We start from the raw sequence: 24,233 nt of genomic DNA, 5'->3' as shown, positions 1-24,233 counted from the left end.
ACATGATCTAGTACAATGTATAAAGGAAAACTTTTTGTGCACAAAACTAAAAATGGTATTATGCTTTTGAAAAAGTTACCTCTTTGCGGCAAAAAGCACTGCATTATTTACATTGTGAATTATGACTGACTGCATTTCTTGGAAGATTTCAAATTGTTTGCAACCTACAATGCTTTTGATCTTTGTTTACCACCATAGCATCAGTACAAAATCAAAATTCCTTTACAATGTTTCATGAATGTCAAGAAGAGATCTGGAAGTTATAAATTTTAGGAGGGAATGACAGAAATACTATGTTAGGTGTCAGTGACAGAAGTGAAAAGTTTCTATAAACTCTTCTAGCAAACTTAAAGAAATCACACATTTAAGTAAATCATGTACTTTAGAAGTACTCTTAGACTGATATAAAAGAAGTGGTTCCTAACTTTTCATTATCATTCTGGAGATGCTAATAGCAGCATCAGTGTTGTGTCAGTGTGTGTTGTTGGGGGGGGGGGGTAATCGCAACACAAGTCTAGCTAGTCTGGAGAAGTCAAAGTTTAATCAATTAACATTAGACAATGCTGGAATATTGATATACTGATGTGTGGGACCCTAAAACTTACAAAATGACATATCAAATAAATTCATTGATACATAGCCAATGAAATTGACCACACATATACATTACTCAATACAATTTAACAGAGAAATTTCTTCTCAGACACCAATTTACTTACAACTGACTTTAATGTTTTCTGGAGTTTACAAAATCATAGTAAATAATAAGATAAGGTATAGAACAAATATTTAAAGTGGAAAATCCAGTTCAAGGTAAAAATCATTTCACCGGCTTGGCTTTTGATAAGCACATACCATAAAACAACTCCTTCAGAAGCTAAATCTGTCCGTCAAAGTCACTCTCTTGTGTACTTAGATCAGAATGAGTATCTGGATGAGATTGAAGCTATTGTTTCTTTCAGCATGACTAACCGATTAATCCTAATCTCCTACCATGCAAACTGAGACCTGCAAAAAGAAAAGAAACCAGTGATATTGATGTACTTTTAACATTCAGTGAAAACATAAGACTTTCAGAGGAGAAACTGTATGTGTATTGTCAAATGCATGAAGCTGCCACTTAATTTTAAGCTTTTCCCCCTTTGTTAACTGAACCTAGAAATTTCAAGATATATACATATCACTGAAACATTTTCTATCATCACCCAAGTGTGAGATATGAATCTCTTATGTCAACTTCAGAGTGGGGTCATGAAGGTAGAAACTATGTCGATGTGCTAAAACTTTCATTCTTTTCACCAAAATATAGCAAGTAATATGCCATATGCATCATTATTTCTAAGACCGTTCAACTGGTGACATTCAATATTCACAACAGTATGTTTATGTATGATTCCTCTGAATTCTATCTGCTCCTGTGGAGTTAAATTACTTTAAAGAATACATGTTGACATGCTATGTAATTGTTTAGGTGTGTCTGTATTAAAATGTGAATATTATTCATAAAAATAGGGTGCAAAACCTTGACAGCTACAGAAAATGCAAGACAATACATTATGGTTACCATTTTGTTTCCATATTTAGTAAGTTAAGTCCAAAATATGCTACTTTGTCATGATGGAAACAGTTCTCACATGGAGGTACAAAACACAGTTACCTCCCTCTCCAAAGAGCATTACATACATCACTAAGTGATATATGGAAAAAGGAAGGAGATATAATAAAGTTAATGCATACAAATCATTTAAATAAACACAAAGAAACAAAAAAGTATAATAGATGTGGCTGACTGCACCATCAAAAAATTATCAATTTTCCTTAAGGGGGCAGGGTCCAGTTTTTATGTACAAATTTAATGCCGCAATCAGCGACCTAGTATAAGAAATCATAAAAAATCAAATACACAAGTGAGGTCAAAAAGGTCCATATTTTTAGATACCTATATGAAAACAAAGCATAAGAATAGTATTCACTTGACCAGAGAAGTCAATGGCAGTTCACAGCAGAAGAGGTTTACGCACCCCAACCCCTATTTTATACCTGCATTTTTCACATCCAAATGCCATTTTTGACAGCATGTGGTGCTCACAGTGCAAACGCAAGCCCTTTCCCTGGATGAAAATTTTGAAAAACATTGTCTACTAAATAGTTTGATGTAATTCAGAATAGTTGTCATCCAAGCCGTTTTTGAGATACTCTAGTTGCCTTGAACCCACGTGTCTACTGCTATGGGAGGCTAGCTCTTCTTCCTAGCCAACTATTGGTATTTCACTATCAACATACTGCAGAGCAACTATGGAAGGTGTACATGCCTGACATCAATTTCAAGAACAATACAAGCCCAAAACACCTAGTTCACAAATATATCCATATCTATAAATACTAAACAATAATAGCTGAAAAAGTCATACCATAGCCTTAAGTTAAGAAATTTGCCAGGGGCCAATTTACGAAACTGGACCCTGCCACCTTAGTGAATTTCACAGGACAACCAGGACAGCAGAATACCTACAATGAAAGAACAGTTTCAACAGTTATAATGTTACTTCAAAAGGAAAAGTATATACATGTTACCCATGCTGCATTTAAAAAAAAATATAATAGCTTATTATTTATAATAATTCTAGCATAGTGATGGAAAAATTGATCAAATCTAAATATCAGATTTTACCTTCACTGGTCAACTGTAAAAGCAGTAGTTACAAACATGGTTCCCATGCTTTTCAAAAGATAAATGTTCAGGTCATTTCCACAATGAAATTACTTTGTTCAAGATTCACATATGACCATTACTGAATGGAATTAAAGAACATTTTGGATTATAAAGCATGCATTTTCTAAATATAAAGCTGTTTATCATTCAAGACTATAAAATAGTCAGAAAAGATGAGCATGTACAAAACCATGAAATGTATCACACAAAACAAGTTTGACTATACTCATATAAATTGGCAGGTAAAGTCATTTCATTGTACAGAATATAAATTCTAATTTTACCATGCTGACCTGCACTATGTTGTTATGTGGAAACAACATAATGAACATATGCATGTTATACAATGTAAACATTTCCTATCACAGTAGGAAAATAAAATAAAAGCATAGTATTAGAATCTTTTTTTGAAACGAAAACAGCTTAACTTTAAATTTACCTGTGCCAAAACCCCAAACAAAATTTTTCAAACGACCTAAACTCTTTAAGATGATCTAGTTTAACATCAATCATTTAAAAACAGTTACAAAAAGGGTTGATTTAAATTTTGAAAAAAAGCCTTCAAAATGATAACTGCTACATAAACAACTAAATTTCTTTAAAATCAAATTGTCTTCTTGTAATTGATAAACCAGTCCCCAAACCTGTAATGATACAGGGGCTCGTTTTGTTTTTGAATATATAATAAAAGGGATGACAATTTCCCATTTCTCCTGTGTTCTGTTTAAGATCTGAAACCAATGCTTCAAGCTACATGTCACTGTGTAATAGTTTCACACCAAAGTTCAGCTAAGCAATTCAAAATTTTGGACAACAAAATTTGGCTTAAAATGAAAAGCAGTCCGTTTTCTAATCTGAATTTCCTATGAATATACAAATCCTATTTTTTACATTTGGTTTTCTAGGTTCAGGTGTGAGGTCCGAGCAATTGCATTAAAAAAAAAATAGGAATTTGCTGCCACTGTGTGGTAGCAGCATATGGTAGTCACTTACCAGTAGGCCTAGCAAATTTAAACTATGTTATATAAGCGATAGGAAACTGATTTATTTTCTTAAAAATGGCAAATATGGCAAGTATTATAATCATTATGTCTTTAATCCGCTGACAGACTAGATAAAACTACACCATTGATGAAACATGACCCGGTACTTGCCATTTGTGTTAATAGATGAATTCAGCCATTTGTGTTGACTTCACAACTCCAACAACGATATCAAAAGTCCAATAATCAGCTGATATCAACAACAAACTTCTTTTTAATGTTGTTGTACAAATATTAAATAATATTATAATGAAAGACAGATACAGAAAGAACATATAATTCTCAACATATCTGATTCAAGAACAATGACAAGAAACCCGTCAGTTTTGCAGCAAACAGGCCAGTCTTAAAAGTGAAAATTTTCTTGAAATGCGCAGACAAAATGTCTTACTTTAGTCTTTGCAGTTTCCACTTCAGGAGACGAGTTGTCATCAGTGGTAATTTTAACAGCATGAGGAACCTAAAATACATTCATGCATCGAAAGCATGGATCGAATGTGTACAGGAGAATGGTTGGGTTGATGAGAAGATGATGTGGTGGATAAAAGTGTTTCATCTCAAGAACACACTTTAATACATTTTAAATTTGAGTGCGTTCACTGACATGTACTTTCTGAATGATTCAAAAGTTGTCCCACAACCTAAAACTCATAAAAACAAACAGTTCACCAAAACATTATTTTAAAAATTAATTCAAGCTGTCCCAATGTATACTATAAATATGGTATATTCAATGTTTTTAAAAAGAATAAGAAAAGGAAATAAAACTATCATTTTAATAAAGTGAGATCCATCAGCATTAAAATAAAATTGTTGCTGATAGGTTTTTCACTAACCTGCCATGACAGAACTTTAAATCCACTTGCAGATTCAGCACAATGGTGGACACTGTCAGCCCAGGGGATATTCTCCCAAAACAAACTGCCAGTGTTCAGCTAAATAAAAACAAATTGTAATACATGAACATCTTGATCATTAATGGAGAAAAAAGATACATACATTGTCCATCTTATAGTTAAATCAATGTATGGCCACAATACTGAAGCCATGACTGATATCTGGAAACGGTTGACAAAGGAATGTAGAACTAATATTGTTTTATTATATATATTTATATTTATTCACCAAGGCTATTCAATAATTCCTTTTCAATTTAATTGGAAAAGACAATTCACGCCTCATTTAGAAAGTCTATTGAACTGGCCACCAAGTATATAATTTACATAAAGCTATCTGTATGGCTACCACATACCTGAACTGCGAAATATACTAACTGTTGCAAATGGTTACATTTTACAGCAACACTTTTCCTTATCTGAGAAATCCCTTTTTATAATCATAATATCCAAGAGTTCTGTTTCTATCTTTAAATGTTTGCACAAAGACATACAGTAATACTGCAGGACACACACTTTGAAGTTTAACAGGAAACATGATTATCATATCTATAATTAACATCTGTAAAAAAAAAAAAAACATGCATTAAAATGGCCAACTGATTTGAGAGAACAGAGACCTCTGGTAAGACAATGCTGTTACACCTTGCTAATGAAAAAAGGCAGGCTTAATAAGTAGTTTTTTTTGCATGATTATTTAAGTAATGTGATTATCCAAATACTAAATGCTAAATTCGGACCTATCTTAGCTTTTGCCCACTACATCTAGATGATCATGAAACCGGCTTAATTGCTTAAGCATGTTAGTCTTTCAGGTTTCTGCAGGTCACTGTTGTTAAAACTTGCACAATGTTACAGTCCTTTATCTCCTCCAGAAACAGACATTTTAAAATAGATATTGAGTAAATATAATGGGTAACAAATCCAATCGATGATCTTTTTCTGTTCTTCACTCAAAACAAACAAATCTTTTTACGTTATGTTCAAACTAGTTGGCAAAAAAACTGTATTAGAAATTTGAAAGTGGATTTCTTACATAATGCCTCGGATGCAGAAGGATGTGGGTTCGATTCCTGGCCGAGTCATACCAGAGACTTAAAAAATGGTACTAACAGTTGCCTCACTTGGTGCTCGGCATTAAGAGGTTAGTGTTAGGACTGGTTGGCCTGGTGTCAGGATAATGTGACTGGGTGGGACATCATGCTACATGTCTGCGGCATGATGCCCCAGTACTAGACATCACTATAAACTGCCACATTGCAGACATCGTAGCGATATGACAGAAAAATTGTTAAAGCTACGTTAAAAATAAAAATCACGTCACAAAATCAACAAAAGCAAAAAGTTATTCTGCAATGACCGGCAATACACAGGGCATAAGTAAACACTTGTTATAGAAATGAACAGGTGGGGGGGGGGGGCATATAGACCATTCTTAATGAGATCCTCATGAATATTAATGTATCGCGAAAACGAGGCTACGGTAGGCAGACTGAGAAAAAAATATGGCGTCTTACTGTACATCGAGTAACGATCTGAGCTGTTTGCCAGATATTTCTTTTACATTCGTTGAGAATTTCATCACGGGTGTCTCCAGCAGTTCAGGGAATGAACAGATGACAAAAGGATTCAAGTATTACAGTGAGGGATATGTCCATTCTCTTAAACGTAAGTTGATTTACGTCCTATCTTGAGTGTACTTTTTCTCTACTCAACACAAAACACAAGTTAACGATATAGAAATGAAACTATTTAAATCATAAATTTTTTTTTCTGAGTAGGTCTGGTTTAAATGTACAGCTGTCAGTCAATACTGTGGTCAAAACACCCGGTCAAAATAAAACATTTACAAAACGTGCATAGTGACACAAACTGCCCTTTTAACCAACCACGCCCCCTTCCTCACCAGTAGAGACTTTGTGGTGCGCTTTAAATAGTTTTGGGTACATACCTTGCATTTTAATATGTATCAAAAGTACACAACCTGATATTTTTATATTTACCCACAAAACAGCAGGATTATTTGTTCAAAGCTGTTTTATATCCATTTATATATATATATATATATATATATATATATATATATATATATATATATATATATATATAAATTATCAAAGAGCACTCTACCCCCAAACACACAAATTGGTCCCTTATTTATGTGAACTTCTTCATTGTTCATTGATTATAATTATTATTAGTTTTGTGGTGTTGGTAGATGGATGAATCTTAACACCCAATATGTAACTGCACACATTAGATCAAGTAAACATAATAGGGAATAATTGTGTCTAAACAATATAACATTTTGTCATTTTATGTATGGGATATTATGTTAATCTGTTTATTAAACTTAGTTTCTCTTTTATTTTCAGTTTATAGAGATGGAAATGAATGCCTTGTCAAGGGACAGTGTTTTAGATCACAAAAGAAGAACAAGTCACCACATGTTGTTAAGGTAAACCTGTCATTTTCATTTATATTTATATTATAAATTATTAAAATTATATTCAACATGCACAGATATTTTTAATATTTCAACACTTAAAATATTATTGAAATTCAGATCTTGCATAAATGCTGTCTACGATACAGTTTGGCCATATCATATTTCTTCAAATAAACTTTCCAGGGCTGTCTATTTTCCTAAATTAGGATTGCTTTTGGAATACAAAATGAGTATGCTGTAAAGAAAAGAAGAAAACAAAATTATCCGATTTGTATCCTTTTTAAAAGAAATTTCAAGAACAAAAATTTGTAAAACCTGCTTAAGAAATCAATGAAACTAATTTGTATTGCATAAATGACACCCCAGTGTGTAGGAACATTTTATTTGAATAAGAAACAAAACCACCTTTTAAATTATTGCGATTTATGATTTTGGTTTGTTTTTATATTAAAAAAATAACTTTTTTCTTCTAGAGAATGAATGACAATGTCAATCTGTACCCAAGTGGCATAATTGTGAGCCCATTTTGTCATTGGCTTGCTGCAACTCCTGATCGTAAAGTCTACAACCCCAACAGGACCCCCCCCCCATGTTTGTTGGAGATCAAATGTCCAGTTGCAGACACTTTACTATCTCTGAAGTACCTTGCGGTCTCTAATGATGCCTTGAAATTGAAGACAAACCACAACTACTACTACCAAGTTCAAATGCAGTTGGCAGTTACAGGACTGGAATGGTGTGATTTTTGTGTGTGGTTGGAAAATGACTTTCATGTTGAGACTATTCTGTTTGACAGGGAATTTTGGCAAGTTGTCAAGGACAAGCTTGATCTCTTCTGTTATCAATTCTACCTCAATTAGTACGTTCTCCTGTTTGTATATATGCATATGAATGTTTTGTCAGAGATATTTTAAAATGAATTTTCTATGCCTTTACATTATTAAATCATTCTGACAACTCCAAGCAAAATGGCTGCAAGTCATTTGCCAATGTGGACTTTGCTGCACTGCTTTTAAAATCTACTTACATAAATTGTCAATTTTAAATTCAGCGTAGCTGGTTTTACTTACTATATATGTATATAGGCCGGAAGAGTCACCCATAGATGCATTATAGAATTGTGTATCATTTTCACATGAACCCTTTGAGTAATTGTGTGTGTGTGTGTGTGTGTGTGTGTGTGTGTGTGTGTGTATATATATATATATATCGACATACACACATCTTACCAAAGGTATTTGCATGAAATTCAAGATGTCATTGAAATATCACACGATGTTACTAAAGGTGTTTTAAAAAAAACTTGTACATTACTGAAATGTTAATAAAATAAACTAGATTCACACATCTAAAATGTATTTGCATGACAAGATGCCAATGAAATGTGGCATGATTTTAAGGTCTAAAAATAAACTACTGAAATGTCAATAAAATGAACCTTATGTGGTACTTTCATAATGTCTCAGTATCTTTGTTTTCATTCACAAGTTCTACATGATACTTCCATGTCAAAAAATGTTATTTCTTTTGTTTAATTAGTGGTCATTTGAACAAAGTCAGTACATTTGCTACTGTCCACAACTGATTTATTGACCCAGAAATTGTCAAGGCACCACAGACTGTAATAACTTTGTATTCTTTCACCCTCTTAATGTGTCTTTACACATGTATCCTCAGGCTTGCAATTTTTTGATTGGTTTCCACCTGGTAAGCTGTGAACTGCCCATCACTACACCAAAAGTGTGGTGCTGCAATGGAAACACCAGTACCTTCTAAAACTTTATGTAAAACAAAACCTTTATCTGCCATGATTTGGTCCCCTGGTTCTAACAAATCTATAAGCCCTGACAGCTTTGTGATCTCCACATCACTCATGCATCCCGAGTACAAGGAAGACACACGTGATTGCACCGTGTGGGGCTATCCCTACCAAGCCTTTTCAGGTGTTGTGAGTTTTGTAGTTTGAATAAGTCTTTGATGCAAGCACTAGAGATGAGGGTCTTTCTGTAAATATTTATGTGCAGTCAATAATAATTCTAGTTCCTGCATAGGACAGTTGAAAATCGAGAGGCATATTTGCTTGAACCTGCTCACAACTTGGCCAAATATTTATACTTCCCAGTAAGAAATACAAATAATTTGTCCACGTGATTATTTTCCGACTTACAGAAGACCTGTGAATATTAAATCGAACAGACATATCTTCAATCGGAAATCCACATCTCAATCTACACAAAAACATGAAAAGTTCATCCACTGGGTCCATTGCCTTTTGCCGTCCCCTGATGTTGATGTCATTCCCTGTGCTGTAATATAAGATCTTCATTCTAATTGCAGTAGGTTTGATGCTATTGAAGAAGGTTATTAAAACCTCATATGTGGGAAAAACCAGTGTAAAATTCTATCATTTCATCATCATCTGTAAATCTGTTCAATCCAAATTTCTCCAAATTTATTTTTTTATTCAAATCTTGCAGTTGCCTTTCGTTCTCTTCCAATTCTGTTACTGCTTTCCTCAGTCTCTTCTCCAGCTCTGTAATTTTACTTTTGCATGCTATATGCAACTCACAGGATCTGAAGATAAAATAATAATGTAGCTTTTCATCAACATTTGTTAACTATAATGGAGACCAAAAAATATAACTAGCAAAGTTACCAGTTTCACTATAATTTAAAATTATACAAGAGTTTTAACAGAGGCTAATTGTCTGCTCTCTCTCTTTCTCTCTCTCTCTCTCTCTCTCTCATACACATAAACACAGTGTCATGCACACACACACCATGCACACACTATGAAATAAATGTGTAAAACAAAAGTTACAAAGCTATGGTTTGATTACATATCAGTGCCATCTGGAGGAGAACAGCAAGCAAAATAAGCCCAACATAAATCAGGTCTTTTCAGAGTAAATAAGAGAAATTATGCAGTGATGTTTTATCAACAGCTTCATTAATTCTTATCTGCTCTCTCTCTCTCTCTCTCGTAATTTCATTCAACTTGTACTCTCATCATTTTCATTGTACTGGTGCTATCTCTCTTCTCTATCGTGGTCATTTACATTCTACTTGTTTTTTTAACGAGGTAATAACGTTTACTTTTTCTGTACTTACTACTCCTACGTAAATTCATAATTTCTTGTAAAATTGCGCTACTTGGAGGTACGCCCAGTTTTCGATGACCCCGTTATGTGGAATGGGACTAGGGGTAACATTTTTAGAAACCTGTCATTATAAAACACACATACATACAATCATTTACTTCATCGACAGAATCTATTTTGCGTTTGGAATTCTTATTCTTACATCATTCAGTTGCAAGAAAATATAAACACACCAACAATCATCCAGTTTCTTACCTTAAAATTCAGCCCCTCATCACGACGTATTGCAACAATCCATTTTCTACGAAGCTCCATCTTCTTCACTGATGGGATATGGTGAAAGCTTAAATCTATGTGAATTCTAGCATTCCCATTGCACAACGGAACACAACAATAATTGTCACGATTTTTTCTGTTGCCGGTATCAACTGTAGCAGCCATGGTTGCGAGGTAAAATGAAGCTGGTGCCTATATTAGCCTCGTTTTGGATTCGCTGACCCAGGGTCACATGAATATATGAATACATTCTAAGAATGGTCTATATGAATTTAAGTGTGATTAAGTCCTAAATGATGTATGTATGTGTATATGATGTCTGCATGTGGCAGTTTATAGTGATGTCTAGCACTGGAGCATCATGCCTCAGACATGTAGCATGATGTATCTCGGTTATTCGGTAACTGAACAATTCAAGAGTATCTATGATCTTCGGGGCAACTTTTCCTGACACTTGGAATGATGATTTCTCCAAGGGACAGGTTCTCCATGGAGCTAGTCCAACATGTAAGACCATGACGCTGAAATTTATGTTTTGGGCGTCAGGACTAGCACTAAAACAAAACCAGCTTGTACAGTGTCTTACATTGTAGGACTATTAATGGGGCGAGTAATCCCAAGGCGAGTTCTCAACTATTCCAGCAGCACGAACCATTTAAAGTTGAAACTCAGGTCAAAGCTAGGATTTGAACTCAGCCTATCAATTATTACTTCAAAATACAATACGTTAGTACACCATGCTCCTGAATATGCGATCTATTTGGTTAAATTCGAATGTCTTCTCTTGTCGTCGTCTAAGCCCCAGCAAGTAACAATATTTATCTGGTAAGTTACTATCTATCTTATTCGGTAATACATTCAAATTCTACGATTGATCATAGTCGACACACGCTTACAAAACATGACATTACAATGACCGGCCCCTAGCTGGAGAACCTGATAATAAATTTGATAAATAGCTTTTACATTTAATTAAAAAAATATTTTTATCATTAATCCTTTTATGTGACGTATTTACATCAATTTGTACATACTAGTTGTCGTATTCAGTGGATTTTTAGTTTAATTAAGCCAGGCTGATAACCAAGGCTGATCCCCGTTTTCTGAATGCTATTCTCGCAGTCGGACTGACGTCATCGAGTCACGTGCTCAACATAGCAACTCGTCCGCCATATTTGTTTGGGGGACACGTTTGTGAAAGATCGAAATTCGAAGAATTCAGTTATTATATTAGATTAATTGTTAAATTTAATTGAAATGTCTTACCAATATCAAGACAATTTGGCTTTGGACGCACAACAGAGGTACTTGGTAAAACTGAAGTTGATTGCAATGGATATTTGTCCTTATAAGGTGCCTGCTGATACCTGGATCAATGACCCGAAACAATGGCCAGCTACTGAATACCACGATGTTTATAACTACCTGATTAAACATCCACGTAAGTATTTATTTTATTTGACGGGTGAATTAACATATTTCTTTGAATGTAAATAATAATATTACTAAATGTTGCAAATAACGGTAAACTACAATAAATTGATGCTTGTAAATAGTGAATAGTGGTGCTTGTAAATACCATGTTGACAAAGCTAGTAGTGTAAGAATTTGTAGAATAGAAAGAAGGTATTGTCTATGCATCTTTTACATTTTCATTTAATAGATTCAACTAATTGTTTTTACATAATTATTCAAATTTAAAACAACTTATCATTTTCATTTACAGGTATTTATTCTGCTGAGGCAATGGAGAACTATAGGTCTCTAGAGGCACACATTTTTTTGTGTCAGGGTGGGTTCAGACTGTTTTCCACATGAAGACTGACAGTGGACATTATGTTTTGAAAGCTGATGTGAAGCCTTCTTGGAGAGTGACTGAAGAATCCCACCATCCATGGGTTGCATTAAAAAAATCAGGACCTGTTATTGCAGCACATTGTAACTGTATGGCTGGGTAAGTACATGTAACTTAGTTACTATGACATAAATTTAGACAATAAGGACACTGTCACCTACTCAAACAATTTCTGATGGACCCAAGAGGTGTACAATAAATAAAAACTTTTACTGTGCAGTGTTTCTTGTATGAACTATAACATTGTGCCCTTGCCAATAAATTTTTGGGTGCTTCAATGAATATTTCAAAACAATCTATTATTGAAGTCAGACGAGGAAATTTGGATTTGAACACTGGCGGTATTGTGCTGAATATTGTCTCTCTATCAGTCCCCTTGATCATGAATCCAATTTTTGCATGCGTGAGATCAATCCATTTCCAGAAGCAGTCAATTGTTGTTGATTTGAGACACATTATGATGTAGTTTCACAAGTGTTAAAAACAGTTGTTCCTTTAGTGGCAGGCTGGCTTTATTTGACCATTTACTGGTAATACATGTACTTAAAAAAAGTAAACAGCTGTAAAATTATATCCCAGCTAATGCCAGTCATCATCTGGCAGGCATCATTGTTTCCCTCTACAGAAGCTGATGAAAGAGAGGTAGCACTAATTATATGTTCCAGACTTGATGTTTTCTGTAAGGCATCATTTCTTTCTTTTCTGAGAGTTTCGATTTCCATATACAGCATTTATCTCTCAGATTTTTCCAATGGTTGTTTCATTGGCATCAATTGTGGTGCAGTTGAAATTGACTCAACTTCAGGTGACTTTGTTTCCAGGTGTTGTGATTCCTGTGTCACTGTCATCTGAAGTAACAAGATGGTATATCCATTTGTTTGTTAACATCCATTAACTTCAACTTCTTCGTTGCCTGACATGGTTCAGCCAATTTCACTGTTAAAAGAAGCATATATATATATATATTACTTATGGGAACGTTATGAACTTTCACAAATCTCAATATTTATTGACCAAATTGTTCATCTTGATTAATTTAGTTATACAATATACAAACTTGTACCAATGTTTTGTAAATTTGTGTGCACATTTTATACAAATCTCTCTCTCTCTCTCTCTCTCTCTCTCTCTCTCTCTATATATATATATATATATATATATATATATATATATATATATGAGAGAGAGACAGAGAGAGATACCTGCACCACCTGATATCTTTGCAGCCCGTTTAAAGCGGTCAACCTTTACTGTTGACATTTCTGTCCCACCATCTTGTCTACTTGTGGTGCTTGGAAATATGGAGGGCACATAATCTGGATGTGTCGAGTCGTTGACTTTGAGACCTGAAAAAGTAGAACGGAAAACTTATTTCAGATGTAGAATGTTCTTCTGCACTATCAAGACATTTATTGCAGAAACTCCACTTTAGTGTTGTGAACGGGTACTTAGTGAAACGAAATTGACTTCAGGGTGCGGTAGAACACGTTATATTATAAAAAATTTAATTCCATTTCTCATCATTTACAGTAAATCAGATAACGGTTTAAATGAAGGGATATAAATTAGCATAATACTTACCAGGAATGAAATGTGCTGAACAAACGTAACAGTGTCCGCATCTTGGAGACCAGCGTTTATTTTTATTAATACTGCCGTCAGGATTTAGCTTTGCTCTGCTGATTGCATGTAACCATCTTTCTCTTCGTGAGGATTGATTGGGTATGATATAAAACTTTTGAGCCTGATTTTTCCTCTTGTTGGAATGACAACCTGGTGCACAACAGCTCTTAGGAATTTTACAATGGATTGTGATTACTTGTTTTCCCCCAAACAAATATGGCGGCCGCGTTGTGATGAATGTCACGTGACAATTCCCCGGATGTCCGACTGCAAGAATCATACCTGATTTCTCGGCATGTGGTCGTGGAATACAAGTTATTTAAGAGTGAGGTTATTTCCCTTTAAATATTTAAAGAATCAAGACTGTTAACCATTAACACACATTTAGAAAAATTTGTACAAATGACAGTCATTATTATAATTCAATATTTTAGCATTAAAACATAAATCACAGTATTTTGTATGTGTTTTTATGAAATTTTATTTTTTTCTGGTAAATTTTATTTAAATTAGATAATATATCATTATATGATGATAATTGTTCACTTATTTTGTAACTAATTGTTATGTCTTCATTTATATATAACTCTACACCAGTGTGTATCGGAGGTCTGGAGCTCTTGACGTCTTTGTAATGCTACAATCTTCTTATGCGATTGTTCCTGAGTTGTGCAGTTATTAGGATCTTTAACAGTTATTAGGGTCTTCGGACCTCCGTTTTGTTTGGTCTTACGACTTCCATTTTGTTTGGTCTTGATGTTTAAAATGTATCATTGACGTCATACCTGGCAATACCAGTCAGAAGTTATGGAATTTATTCATTGTTCAGGAACTGAATTTCTATGTTTTTGTAGCTTCTATACACTAGGGACATTATTGAATCCAAATTGTATAAACAGATAACTGACTACATATATACAGCACTATGGATATGAGAAGAAGAAACATATGGCTAACATAATTAACAATGTCCTAAGAGTTGAACTCTGCCTCCCCACTCCTATACTTCTCCCATCCCCCACTCCTACTAACACAGAAAATACACCTACGCTCTAACACCTGTCTATAGAATCAGATTATAAACACATTCAGTGGGGGGGGGCTAATTTCAGTTGATAACATCCCTCCCTCATATCTCCACCCCCACCCCCCACTGTACACTAAATCAATACCTTTTACCTGACTATAACCCCCCCACCCCCAGCTATAAATCATTTAATTGGGTCTGTATAAAGCTACATTAATAGTTACCTGAATAGGAATGCAGATTAAAAAAAAAAAACAATGTATAGCATAAAGCCATAAGCCAACGTGTACTACCATGACTACATCCTATTCGTCTGACGTTACCTGACCAAACACTCAATAATTTATACATGGAAAACAGAATGCGGAAGCTCAAATACGAAAAAGCCAGCCTTAGATGAGCCATTTCAAGAGAATCTTAAGTCTGAGTCTATCACAACTATAGTAAATCACCCTACAAATCCCAAACTTAAACTCTTCAACAAATTTTCAAAATTAAATCCAACTCATAAAAAAAAGACAAACAAAACACGCCTCTTCAAAATACAGTTTAAAATAACACCGGAACGACACGATAAAATATAAACAAAAATTCATACAAGCACACAAAATACAGACCACAACAAGTAGACGTATTATTATTTTCCCTTATCCGCTTAAATCCTTACATATTCCAAAATCGTATAAAGTATTACTTGCAGCTGCCTTACTTGACGCTCAGCATTAATAGGTTAGTGTTAGGACTGGTCATCCTGGTGTCAGGATAATGTTGGCCATGTTGCCTGTTTACTCGACATCACTGTAAACTGCCACAGTGCAGACATCGTAGCAAAACGACTGAAATTTTTTTAAAGCTACATTAAAAATCCAAATCACATTACACACACAAGTACAGTGGAGCCTCGTTAATCCGGACACATTCGTTTCCAGCATGTCCGGATTAACGAGTTTTCCGGATAATTGAATCATGCACATTTTTTATTTTACGATATCATCACACCATATATATGTGCATGTATATGCTAGCTTTAAATGTAATGTACAGTAACTGTATATTCAAAAATGGTTGAAATAAATTAATGAATACATCTATTAATTTGTGTTGATTTCACATTATTATAACATGTGCTTGTACGTACATATCTGAGAACCACATGAATACGGCATCATCGACTTGTTGATATTTGGCATGGCGAGCGCGGGTTAGGTCCGCTGAGTCGGCAGGTACGGACAACCATTTGTCCTTGTTTTTATAATGTCCGCAACTGTCGACTTGCCAATGTCTAAGGAATAGTAAGCTATAATATGCTAGCGTATATCTTGAATTGTAGCTTTTGGGTGATCTTCTTTGTGCTGGCAAATCTTCTTTTTTTATGCTGGCCAGTATCTCTACTCGTCTGCGCTTGCTTGATGGTGTCGCCATAATATGTAAAAAGTACAGCGAATACAAACTGTTATCTCCCAGTTAAATGCGTAATGGTAAACTAATAAAATGCAGTCATTTTTATAAGTCGTATTTTACAGTTGCTAATGACTGACGTCCCCATTTTATTCAAAAATGAAGCCCTATACTGTCCACAGCTTAAAAATATCAACTGTATTTGCTCAGCAAACAATAAACTGTGATTGTTACATACAATTGGTAAACAACAAAGAGGCTTAATGACACTTTTAATTTATTTACCATATGTTATGTCAAAAAGCGTGGACGATTTGATCCCAGTGTGTTTATTTAATTATTAACACCCGCGTCGGCAACTAGCTAAAACAGACATTGTTTATACGGACACGCTACTTAGTTATTGATAGTGGCCATAGATTCTCAAGGGCTTCACTACTGTGTTTTATGTATTATTCTTCTGACTGTAGGAACGCGGATTTCTTGATTAACGGAGCAAATTAACGTTTAGGAATTCCGTTCCTGTTGAATTATGTCCAGATAGAGAGGTTTCCGGATAAACGGAGTCCGGATTAACGAGGCTCCACTGTACTTCTGTATCTACATTACTGCTTGAATTTTGTCAAAATTCAGCATTGTAGCCTAAATCAAAAGCAACAGCCAGAATAAATTTAAACATGTCCACTTGACCTGTCAAGTTTGTGGCCAATTAACTAATTGTTTCCATGTCAGGAATGTCACAGTTTTTACAGGAAAATAATGTTATTAACGGTTTCTGCTATTGTTCTAAAGAAATTCTGCCATTGATCTAAAGGGATTCTGCCATTGATCTAAAGGGATTCTGCTGTTGTTCTAAAGGAATTATACCATTGTTCCATTTGGCCATGAAATAGGTCATTTCACATTTTTATAATGGGGTTTGTGAAAATTTATGACAAATGTTTTCAGAATGTGTTTGTCAGTAAAACTGCCACATAATTAAGAAATTAAAGCCCATTTCATAATAAATATCTCAGCAATATTTAATAGAACTAATTTTGCATAATAATTTTGTTGATTAATGAATTTCCTTGGCTTGAGATATATATCGCTTTGAACCCTATGGGTGACGGAGATCTGTAGCTATTGGCATATTACTCATGTTAAAACCTTCATTGGTTGACTTGTCTGGTAATGAAACAGTTATTGAAACTTACTTAGCCAATAGTGTCCATTGACTTCCATTTTGCTATCAGATAGATGTAATAAGACAATATTACGAAATTGCTATGTACCCTGGTTAATTTATTAATGGTCAGTTAATATATCTTTACATCTCAATAATTGATCAGCTCCTATCTAAATGATTTGTTATGTATCTTTTAATTGTTTTCAACCCTGTATGTGATGCATGGAGGTCTGTACCTGTTGGCTTATTTCTTAATTTTAAGCCTTAATTCGTTGATTTGTATGGAAATGAAATAGAGCTAAACTCACCGAGTCATGAGTGTCCATTGACTTCCTTTTTATCTCACAACTTATTGCCTGAATTTTATCATTGACATCATTCTGGCATTATGGGGCCTGGCTGGCCAACTGTTCTAAAGCGCTCTCCGTTATGGATCACTCCGATCTCACCTCCGCCTGCATGGGTTCCAGTCTCAGATTCAACCAATGTGGGTATGTGAGAAAGCTAGCCAGTAGCTTCTCGTGGGTCAATGGTTCTTTCCAGGGTGTTCCCGGGTTCTTTCTCCTCCATTAGTACTGACCACCATGTATAGCCTATCATGTGCTGAAAAATGGCGTTAAACCCTACAACAACAACAACAACAACACTTTCTCACATTACCAATCAGATTCTTTTATTTATTTAGTTGAAGAAGTGATGTTCTTTGTAATTATTCCTTTTGCTGTGTAAATATCAATGTTAAATATGACTCATTTACTTGTAAAGACTTAATTATATACATTGAGGCCAGTTATTATGTACAACATTTGCAAAACTGTATATAAATTATATAGTCACACCTAAAAAGTACTTATGCATAATTAATTTCCTTTCGAATATTATTATACATGGGTGCCTGAATACTTGTGTGGTTTGTAGTTTGGATTTTTAATGCAGCAGTTGTCTGCAGTGTGGCAGTTTGTAGTAATGTATAGCACTGGGGCATCATGTCCCACCCAGTCACATTATCCTGACACCAGGCTGACCAGTCCTGAAGCTAACCTCTTAATGCTAAGCGCCTAGCGAGGCATCTGTTAGTTCCATTTTCATGAGTCTTTGGTATACCAGGGTTCAAACCTGCAACCTCCAGCATCCAAGGCAGATGCTCTAACCACTTAGTCACCGGAGTGGTACCCCTGAATACTTAAAGACTTCTTAGGTCTAAATGGTCTTAAATGAAAAGAGTGCTGCAGGATCATCCAGTATGGACAGCTTGGCATACATGTTGAAAATCCTGTTATCATTGTTCCTTAATGAATGGTCATATAGACAGGTTTAACTTGATTTTCTGTCATGTTTAGTTCATCCTAAATGAAAACTGTGCCAGTCTGATATCAGATATGGACCACCTTAAAAATCTTTTCAGTGAAACTCCTAAAAACAAACATTTTCAAGACATTTGATCCAAACAAAGTAAATATCTTTGTGAATGTAACTGGTGATTTATGTGTTTTTAAGACTTATTCTATGCCTATTTGAATCCAGCCTATGAACTAGGAAACATTCTTTAAAGAAATCCAAATTTCTATAGACCCATCCAGTGGCCTAAGTGGTTAGAGGGTCTGCCTACAGGAGGTTGCTGGTTCAAACCCTGTCCAGGTCATACCAAAGACTTATAACAATGTTACTTACAGCTGCCTCAGTTGGCACTCAGCGGGTTAATATAATGTTATAATGTGACTAGGTGGGACATGATGGTACATGTCTGTGGCATAATGCCCAAGTGCTAGACAGCACTATAAACTGACACACTGCAGACATCGCATCAATATGACTGGAAAATTGTTAAAGTTGCATTAAAAGTCCAAATCACACACACAGCCTCATTCAGTTCAAGAAGTTGATGTCTGTGCTGTTGTTCCTTTTGGTGCCTTAGCATCAATCATATATAAGTAATTGGTATAAAAAATGATCTACCTTAAGGTTAGCTAGTCTTGTATTATATATAGTATAAGTAAAAATTGATTACAGTAAAACCTTTCTTGAGAGACCACTGCTATAAAAGACCACCTGTCTTGTTAGACTGGGTTCTCCATGCACAGATTTATTGATTATATAGTGTTATGACCTGTCATGACAGACCACCTGTCTTGAGAGACCATTCATTTTTTGGCAGAAGAGGTGGTCTTTCAAGACAGGTTCAGGCTGGCTCTGGTCAATTTAAAAGAATGTTACATATTTATACATCATTTGTGCTTTGTTTAGTATTTTAATTTCCTTTTCAAGCACTGTGCTATGTACAATCATGATACTTTCATAGAATATTTATCAGGAGAATTACTTTTTGTTGGTAAGAAAACTAGGTTGCAATGACCCATTTTTATTATTTTTTATCATTTTTGGCCCATAATTTTTTTTAGTGTAAACTTTTGTATTAGAATTAGTGAAAAATGAACAAAAGTGTTTGCATAATGTATTTATCAGTAAAGGTTCCAAAAAATTTCAGAAATTAAAGACTATTCTGTGATAATATCTCAGAAATGTTGAATAGAATTGTTCTTGGTGGCCTTAGTGGTTAGAGCATCCTCCTTGGATGCAAAAGGTCATGGGTTCAAACCCCAGCTGAGTAATACCAGCTGCCTCACTTGGCACTCAGCATTAAAAGGTTAGTGTTAGGACTGGTTGACCTGATGTCAGAATAATGTGATGGGTGGGACATGATGCTACATTACTATAAACTGCCACACTGCAGATATCATAGCAATATGACTGAAATTATTAAAGCTACATTAAAATTTAAAAAAACACACAAACACAATAGAACTGTTCTTGTTTAATAAATTTGTTGATTAAAGTCTAATAACGTACATGGAAAATTTCATTTTTAAAAATCTATGAAAGAAGCTATTTCTTAACGATATTTTTATAAATCAGCACGTGTGTTTGAATCTAACTTGTTATTGCTTCTCAGTTAATTTGCATGTTTGGAACTCCTCATCCATACACTAAAGGTACTTAATTTCATTGCCTGTGGTCTTCCTGAAGGTAGTTTAAACACGGTTGTGGTTAGTTCCCTTTCAATGGTTCCTGCTTGTTCACATGCATTAGAAAATATATTTGCAAAATAACAAGTAGTTATTTTAAATTTGGAAAATATTTTGCATTTAAACATAAATCATAGTGCTCTGGATGAAACTCTTATAAGATTTTCATTTATTCTGAATAGTTTATTTGTAATTAGTTCATTTATAATTACATGATGATAATTGTTCAGTTATTTCTAAATAATTTGCTATTTGTTGAGTTATGTATTATTTTTAAGCTTTAATCTAACGGAGGTCTGCAGCTATTGGCTTATTTCTTATGTTTAAACCTTAACTGGTGGACCTGTATGGAAATGAAATAGTTCTTCATGTTACATAGCCAATGGTGTCCCTGGACTTCCATTTTGCTTTTAAAATTTAATGACTAAATTTTATAATTACCTTTTTACTTTACCAGTCTGATGCTAAAATTGATTTAGTTCAAAAAGTAAACTACATTTCTATTTTATTACTGCATCAACGTCAGTGACAAATGTGAATCACTTAAAAGAATTTATGTACCTTGGTGTCATCTGTTATGCACAACATTTATAACAATGTATTTAATTATCACAGTCACACCTAAACACTGCTCATACATACACACACAAATATGCACACACATAACACATTTTCACCTGTCTATATACACTTGAACTGATAATGCACTGGAAAAAGTGGAATGCTGTACTTACCACCTTGCATGAAACACAAAGGATACATGTATAATTTTTCAGCAATACTTATTAGAAATGCTCATGCATAATAAATTGGTCGATTAATGACGAGCACAGCATAGAAAATAAAAGTGAATTAAAGATTTTCCATGTACACCTATATTTCTGTGCCAGTCTAATTTACAAACAGAGTCTAGTGCATTCTAAAACTTTTCTATGTATTTTAAATGGTGAAATGGACAGCTTACAAATTTATATCTAATTTTGTATGGCGTCACAGCGATAGCCAAAAGGGGCATATTGTTTTTCTTGTGTACAATCCATAAGACTGTGATTTATGTTCGAATGTCTATTTATATATATACATATATATTGGTAACATGGCACAAAAAAATTATTGGATTATAGCTATTCAATTGTAGACTGCATTTTTTTTTCGAGCCATTACATCAGCATTTAAAAATTTTACAAATATTTTAACATTTGGACTTGGCACAAAACATGAGATAGTCAAATGAAACATTGTATATATGGTGTATGTATCAATAGATAATGTGATGAGATTTTCATGCCATTATACGTATGTATAATATTATTTTAAATGTTCTAGTTTTGAAGTTTTGGGAACTTGTTTGCTCAGCAGTATATACAGCAGGGGCATACATGTCTGGTGTCAGTCAGTGATGTCTGGTGTCAGTCAGTGATGTCTGGTGTCAGTCAGAGATGTCTGGTGTCAGTCAGTGATGTCTGGTGTCAGTCAGAGATGTCTGGTGTCAGTCAGAGATGTCTGGTGTCAGTCAGTGATGTCTGGTGTCAGTCAGTGATGTCTGGTGTCAGTATTTCACTGGAATGATGTATAAAGTGTACAGCAAGTTAACCATTTAGAATAGATTTCAGAATGCGTCACAATCTGGAACAAGAGCAAGGAATCAACTGGTATTACACCTTCAAAAAATCCGATCAAAATGGATCCATACCTCTACATGTTTTACTGTATATAAATGCTTGTAAATCAAGTCCAACTGCAAGCAACATAGACCCTAATCTTCCATTAGATAATGTACTGGCAGGTCAGGGTAGTGGTTACTCCTAACAAAACTGCATAGACTCAGATCTGCAGGTACATGCAATTGTAACAAGATGATTTGTGTTGGAGTCAGATTATTACAGTCAAGACACTAAGAATTTTATTGAAAGTAAGATGTTTATATAATTAAAGATAGAAAAATCCTACACCAAACTTGTATGTATAAATTCCAGGATTGGATTTTTCAATGATGTGCACTGAGTTAAATAACTGATAAAACAAAATATGATATCATTCCTAACTGGAACGAATTGTAATATTCACTTTAAATTGAATAGTTAATAATAATAAGTTAATTGAAATTAAACAAAGATTAGTCACAAAAAAGAACCAATGATTAGTCACTCAAACAATGTTAAGTTAAGACATGACAGAAAATCTTTAAGTTAAACCTGTCTATATGACCATTTGTTAAGGAACAATGATGTCAGGATAATGTGAGTGGGTGAGACATGATGCTAGACATTACTATAACACTGTAGTCATATGATTGCAAAATTCTATTTAAAAATAGCTGCATTAAAAATCCACCATAAACCACACAGGTATTCAGGCACCCTTGTATAATAATATTCCAAAGGAAATTAAATAGGCTCACCTTGATGCATAAGCACTGTTTAGGTGTGAATATAACATTTAAACAGTTTTGCAAATATTGAACATAACAGCTGGCCTCGATGTATATAATTAGGTCTTTACAAGTAAATGAGTCATATTTAACATTGATATTTACACAGCAAGAGGAATAATTACAAAGAACATCACTTTTTCAACTAAATAAATTTCAGCATCTGATTGGTAATGTCAGACATGAAGTCAATGATAAAATTCAGCAATAAGTTGTGAGATAAAAAGGAAGTCAATGGACACTAATGACTCAGTGAGTTTACTTCTATTTCATTTCCATACAAATCAACCAATTAAGGCTTAAAATTAAGAAATAAGCCAACAGGTACAGACCTCCATACATCACATACAGGGTTCAAAACAATAAGAAGATACATAACAAATCATTTAGATAGGAGGTGATCAATTATTGAGATGTAAAGATATATTAACTGACCATTAATAAATTAACCAGGATACATAGCAATTTTGCAATATTGTCTTATCGTTACAACTATCTGATAACAAAGTGGAAGTCAATGGACACTATTGGCTAAGTAAGTTTCAATAACTATTACATTATCAGACAGGTAAACCAATTAAGGTTTAAGCATGAGTAATAAACCAATAACTACAGACCTCCGTGTATAAAATTGTTTGAAGCATTATATAACTCAAGCCAAAGAAATTCATTTAGAAAGAACTAAATTATTGCCATCATATAATTATACTTTATATTAAGTGAATCAAATAAAATGCTAGAAAATAGGACTATTTTACAGAATACTAATATAAGGCACTATGATTTATGTTTTTGTTTCAAAATATTGGCTTAAGACTTAAAATAATTTTATTTTATAAAAATATTTTCTACATGTGTGTGTGTGTTAATGGTGAAAATGCAATGATTTTGGAAACAATGAATGGGAAATAACCTTGCCCTTACTGAAATACCTTTCCAATTCCTACCAGCAAGATCACAGCATTAGATAAAACTAGTGTAAGGGTGATAACTCCTATACACACAAAAACTAATTGAAGAGGAATAAAAAGTGACTTGGATTTATTCAAACATGCTGACATGTTTACAAACTCTTTTAGTACAGTCTTTTCAAAGTTAAATTTTCCATATGCTGCGCTAGTTGTCATAAGCAAATTTATTATCAAAACTGTTCTATCAAATACTGCTAAGAGATTAAAACCAAAAATGATTAATCTCTTACATTTTGGGACAGTTATATTGATTATGCAA

General features: G+C 34.1%; 1 protein-coding gene and 2 long non-coding RNA genes across 3 annotated transcripts; 2 read left to right on the top strand and 1 right to left on the bottom strand.

Annotated features, from left to right (window-relative positions):
- Positions 1-519: 519 nt before the first annotated feature.
- On the bottom strand, positions 520-14,236 carry LOC149800257 (uncharacterized). The gene is made up of 4 exons (XM_089958376.1): positions 13,915-14,236; positions 13,536-13,679; positions 4,593-4,691; positions 520-1,008 (listed from the first exon to the last, which is right to left on the bottom strand). The coding sequence occupies exons 1-3, from the start codon at positions 14,234-14,236 to the stop codon at positions 4,648-4,650; spliced, it is 510 nt and encodes a 169-aa protein (XP_089814502.1). The 3' UTR covers positions 520-1,008; positions 4,593-4,647.
- Positions 5,910-10,438, top strand: LOC149800259 (uncharacterized). Its single transcript, XR_016421349.1, has 2 exons — positions 5,910-6,320; positions 7,028-10,438. It is a non-coding gene; the product is annotated as an uncharacterized LOC149800259 (long non-coding RNA).
- On the top strand, positions 11,513-12,969 carry LOC149800258 (uncharacterized). The gene is made up of 2 exons (XR_016421350.1): positions 11,513-11,919; positions 12,205-12,969. It is a non-coding gene; the product is annotated as an uncharacterized LOC149800258 (long non-coding RNA).
- Positions 14,237-24,233: the final 9,997 nt, after the last annotated feature.

The sequence above is a fragment of the Sinohyriopsis cumingii genome, chromosome 5 (assembly GCF_028554795.1).
Source record: "Sinohyriopsis cumingii isolate HCF-2022 chromosome 5, ASM2855479v2, whole genome shotgun sequence".
Lineage (NCBI taxonomy): Eukaryota > Metazoa > Mollusca > Bivalvia > Unionida > Unionidae > Sinohyriopsis > Sinohyriopsis cumingii.
Note: the sequence above shows the minus strand (reverse complement) of the source record. Positions and strands in the feature narration are given on the sequence as shown.

Bases quoted from the DNA above. Each gene is read 5' to 3' on its own strand.
- LOC149800257 (XM_089958376.1), bottom strand. From the start codon at position 14,236: ATGATTCTTGCAGTCGGACATCCGGGGAATTGTCACGTGACATTCATC. The intron at 13,680-13,914 runs GTAAGTATTATG...CTACTTTTTCAG, and splicing joins TTCAGCACATTTCATTCCTG to GTCTCAAAGTCAACGACTCG. The intron at 4,692-13,535 runs GTATCTCTCTCT...GTTTTTATTTAG, and splicing joins AAAGATATCAGGTGGTGCAG to CTGAACACTGGCAGTTTGTT.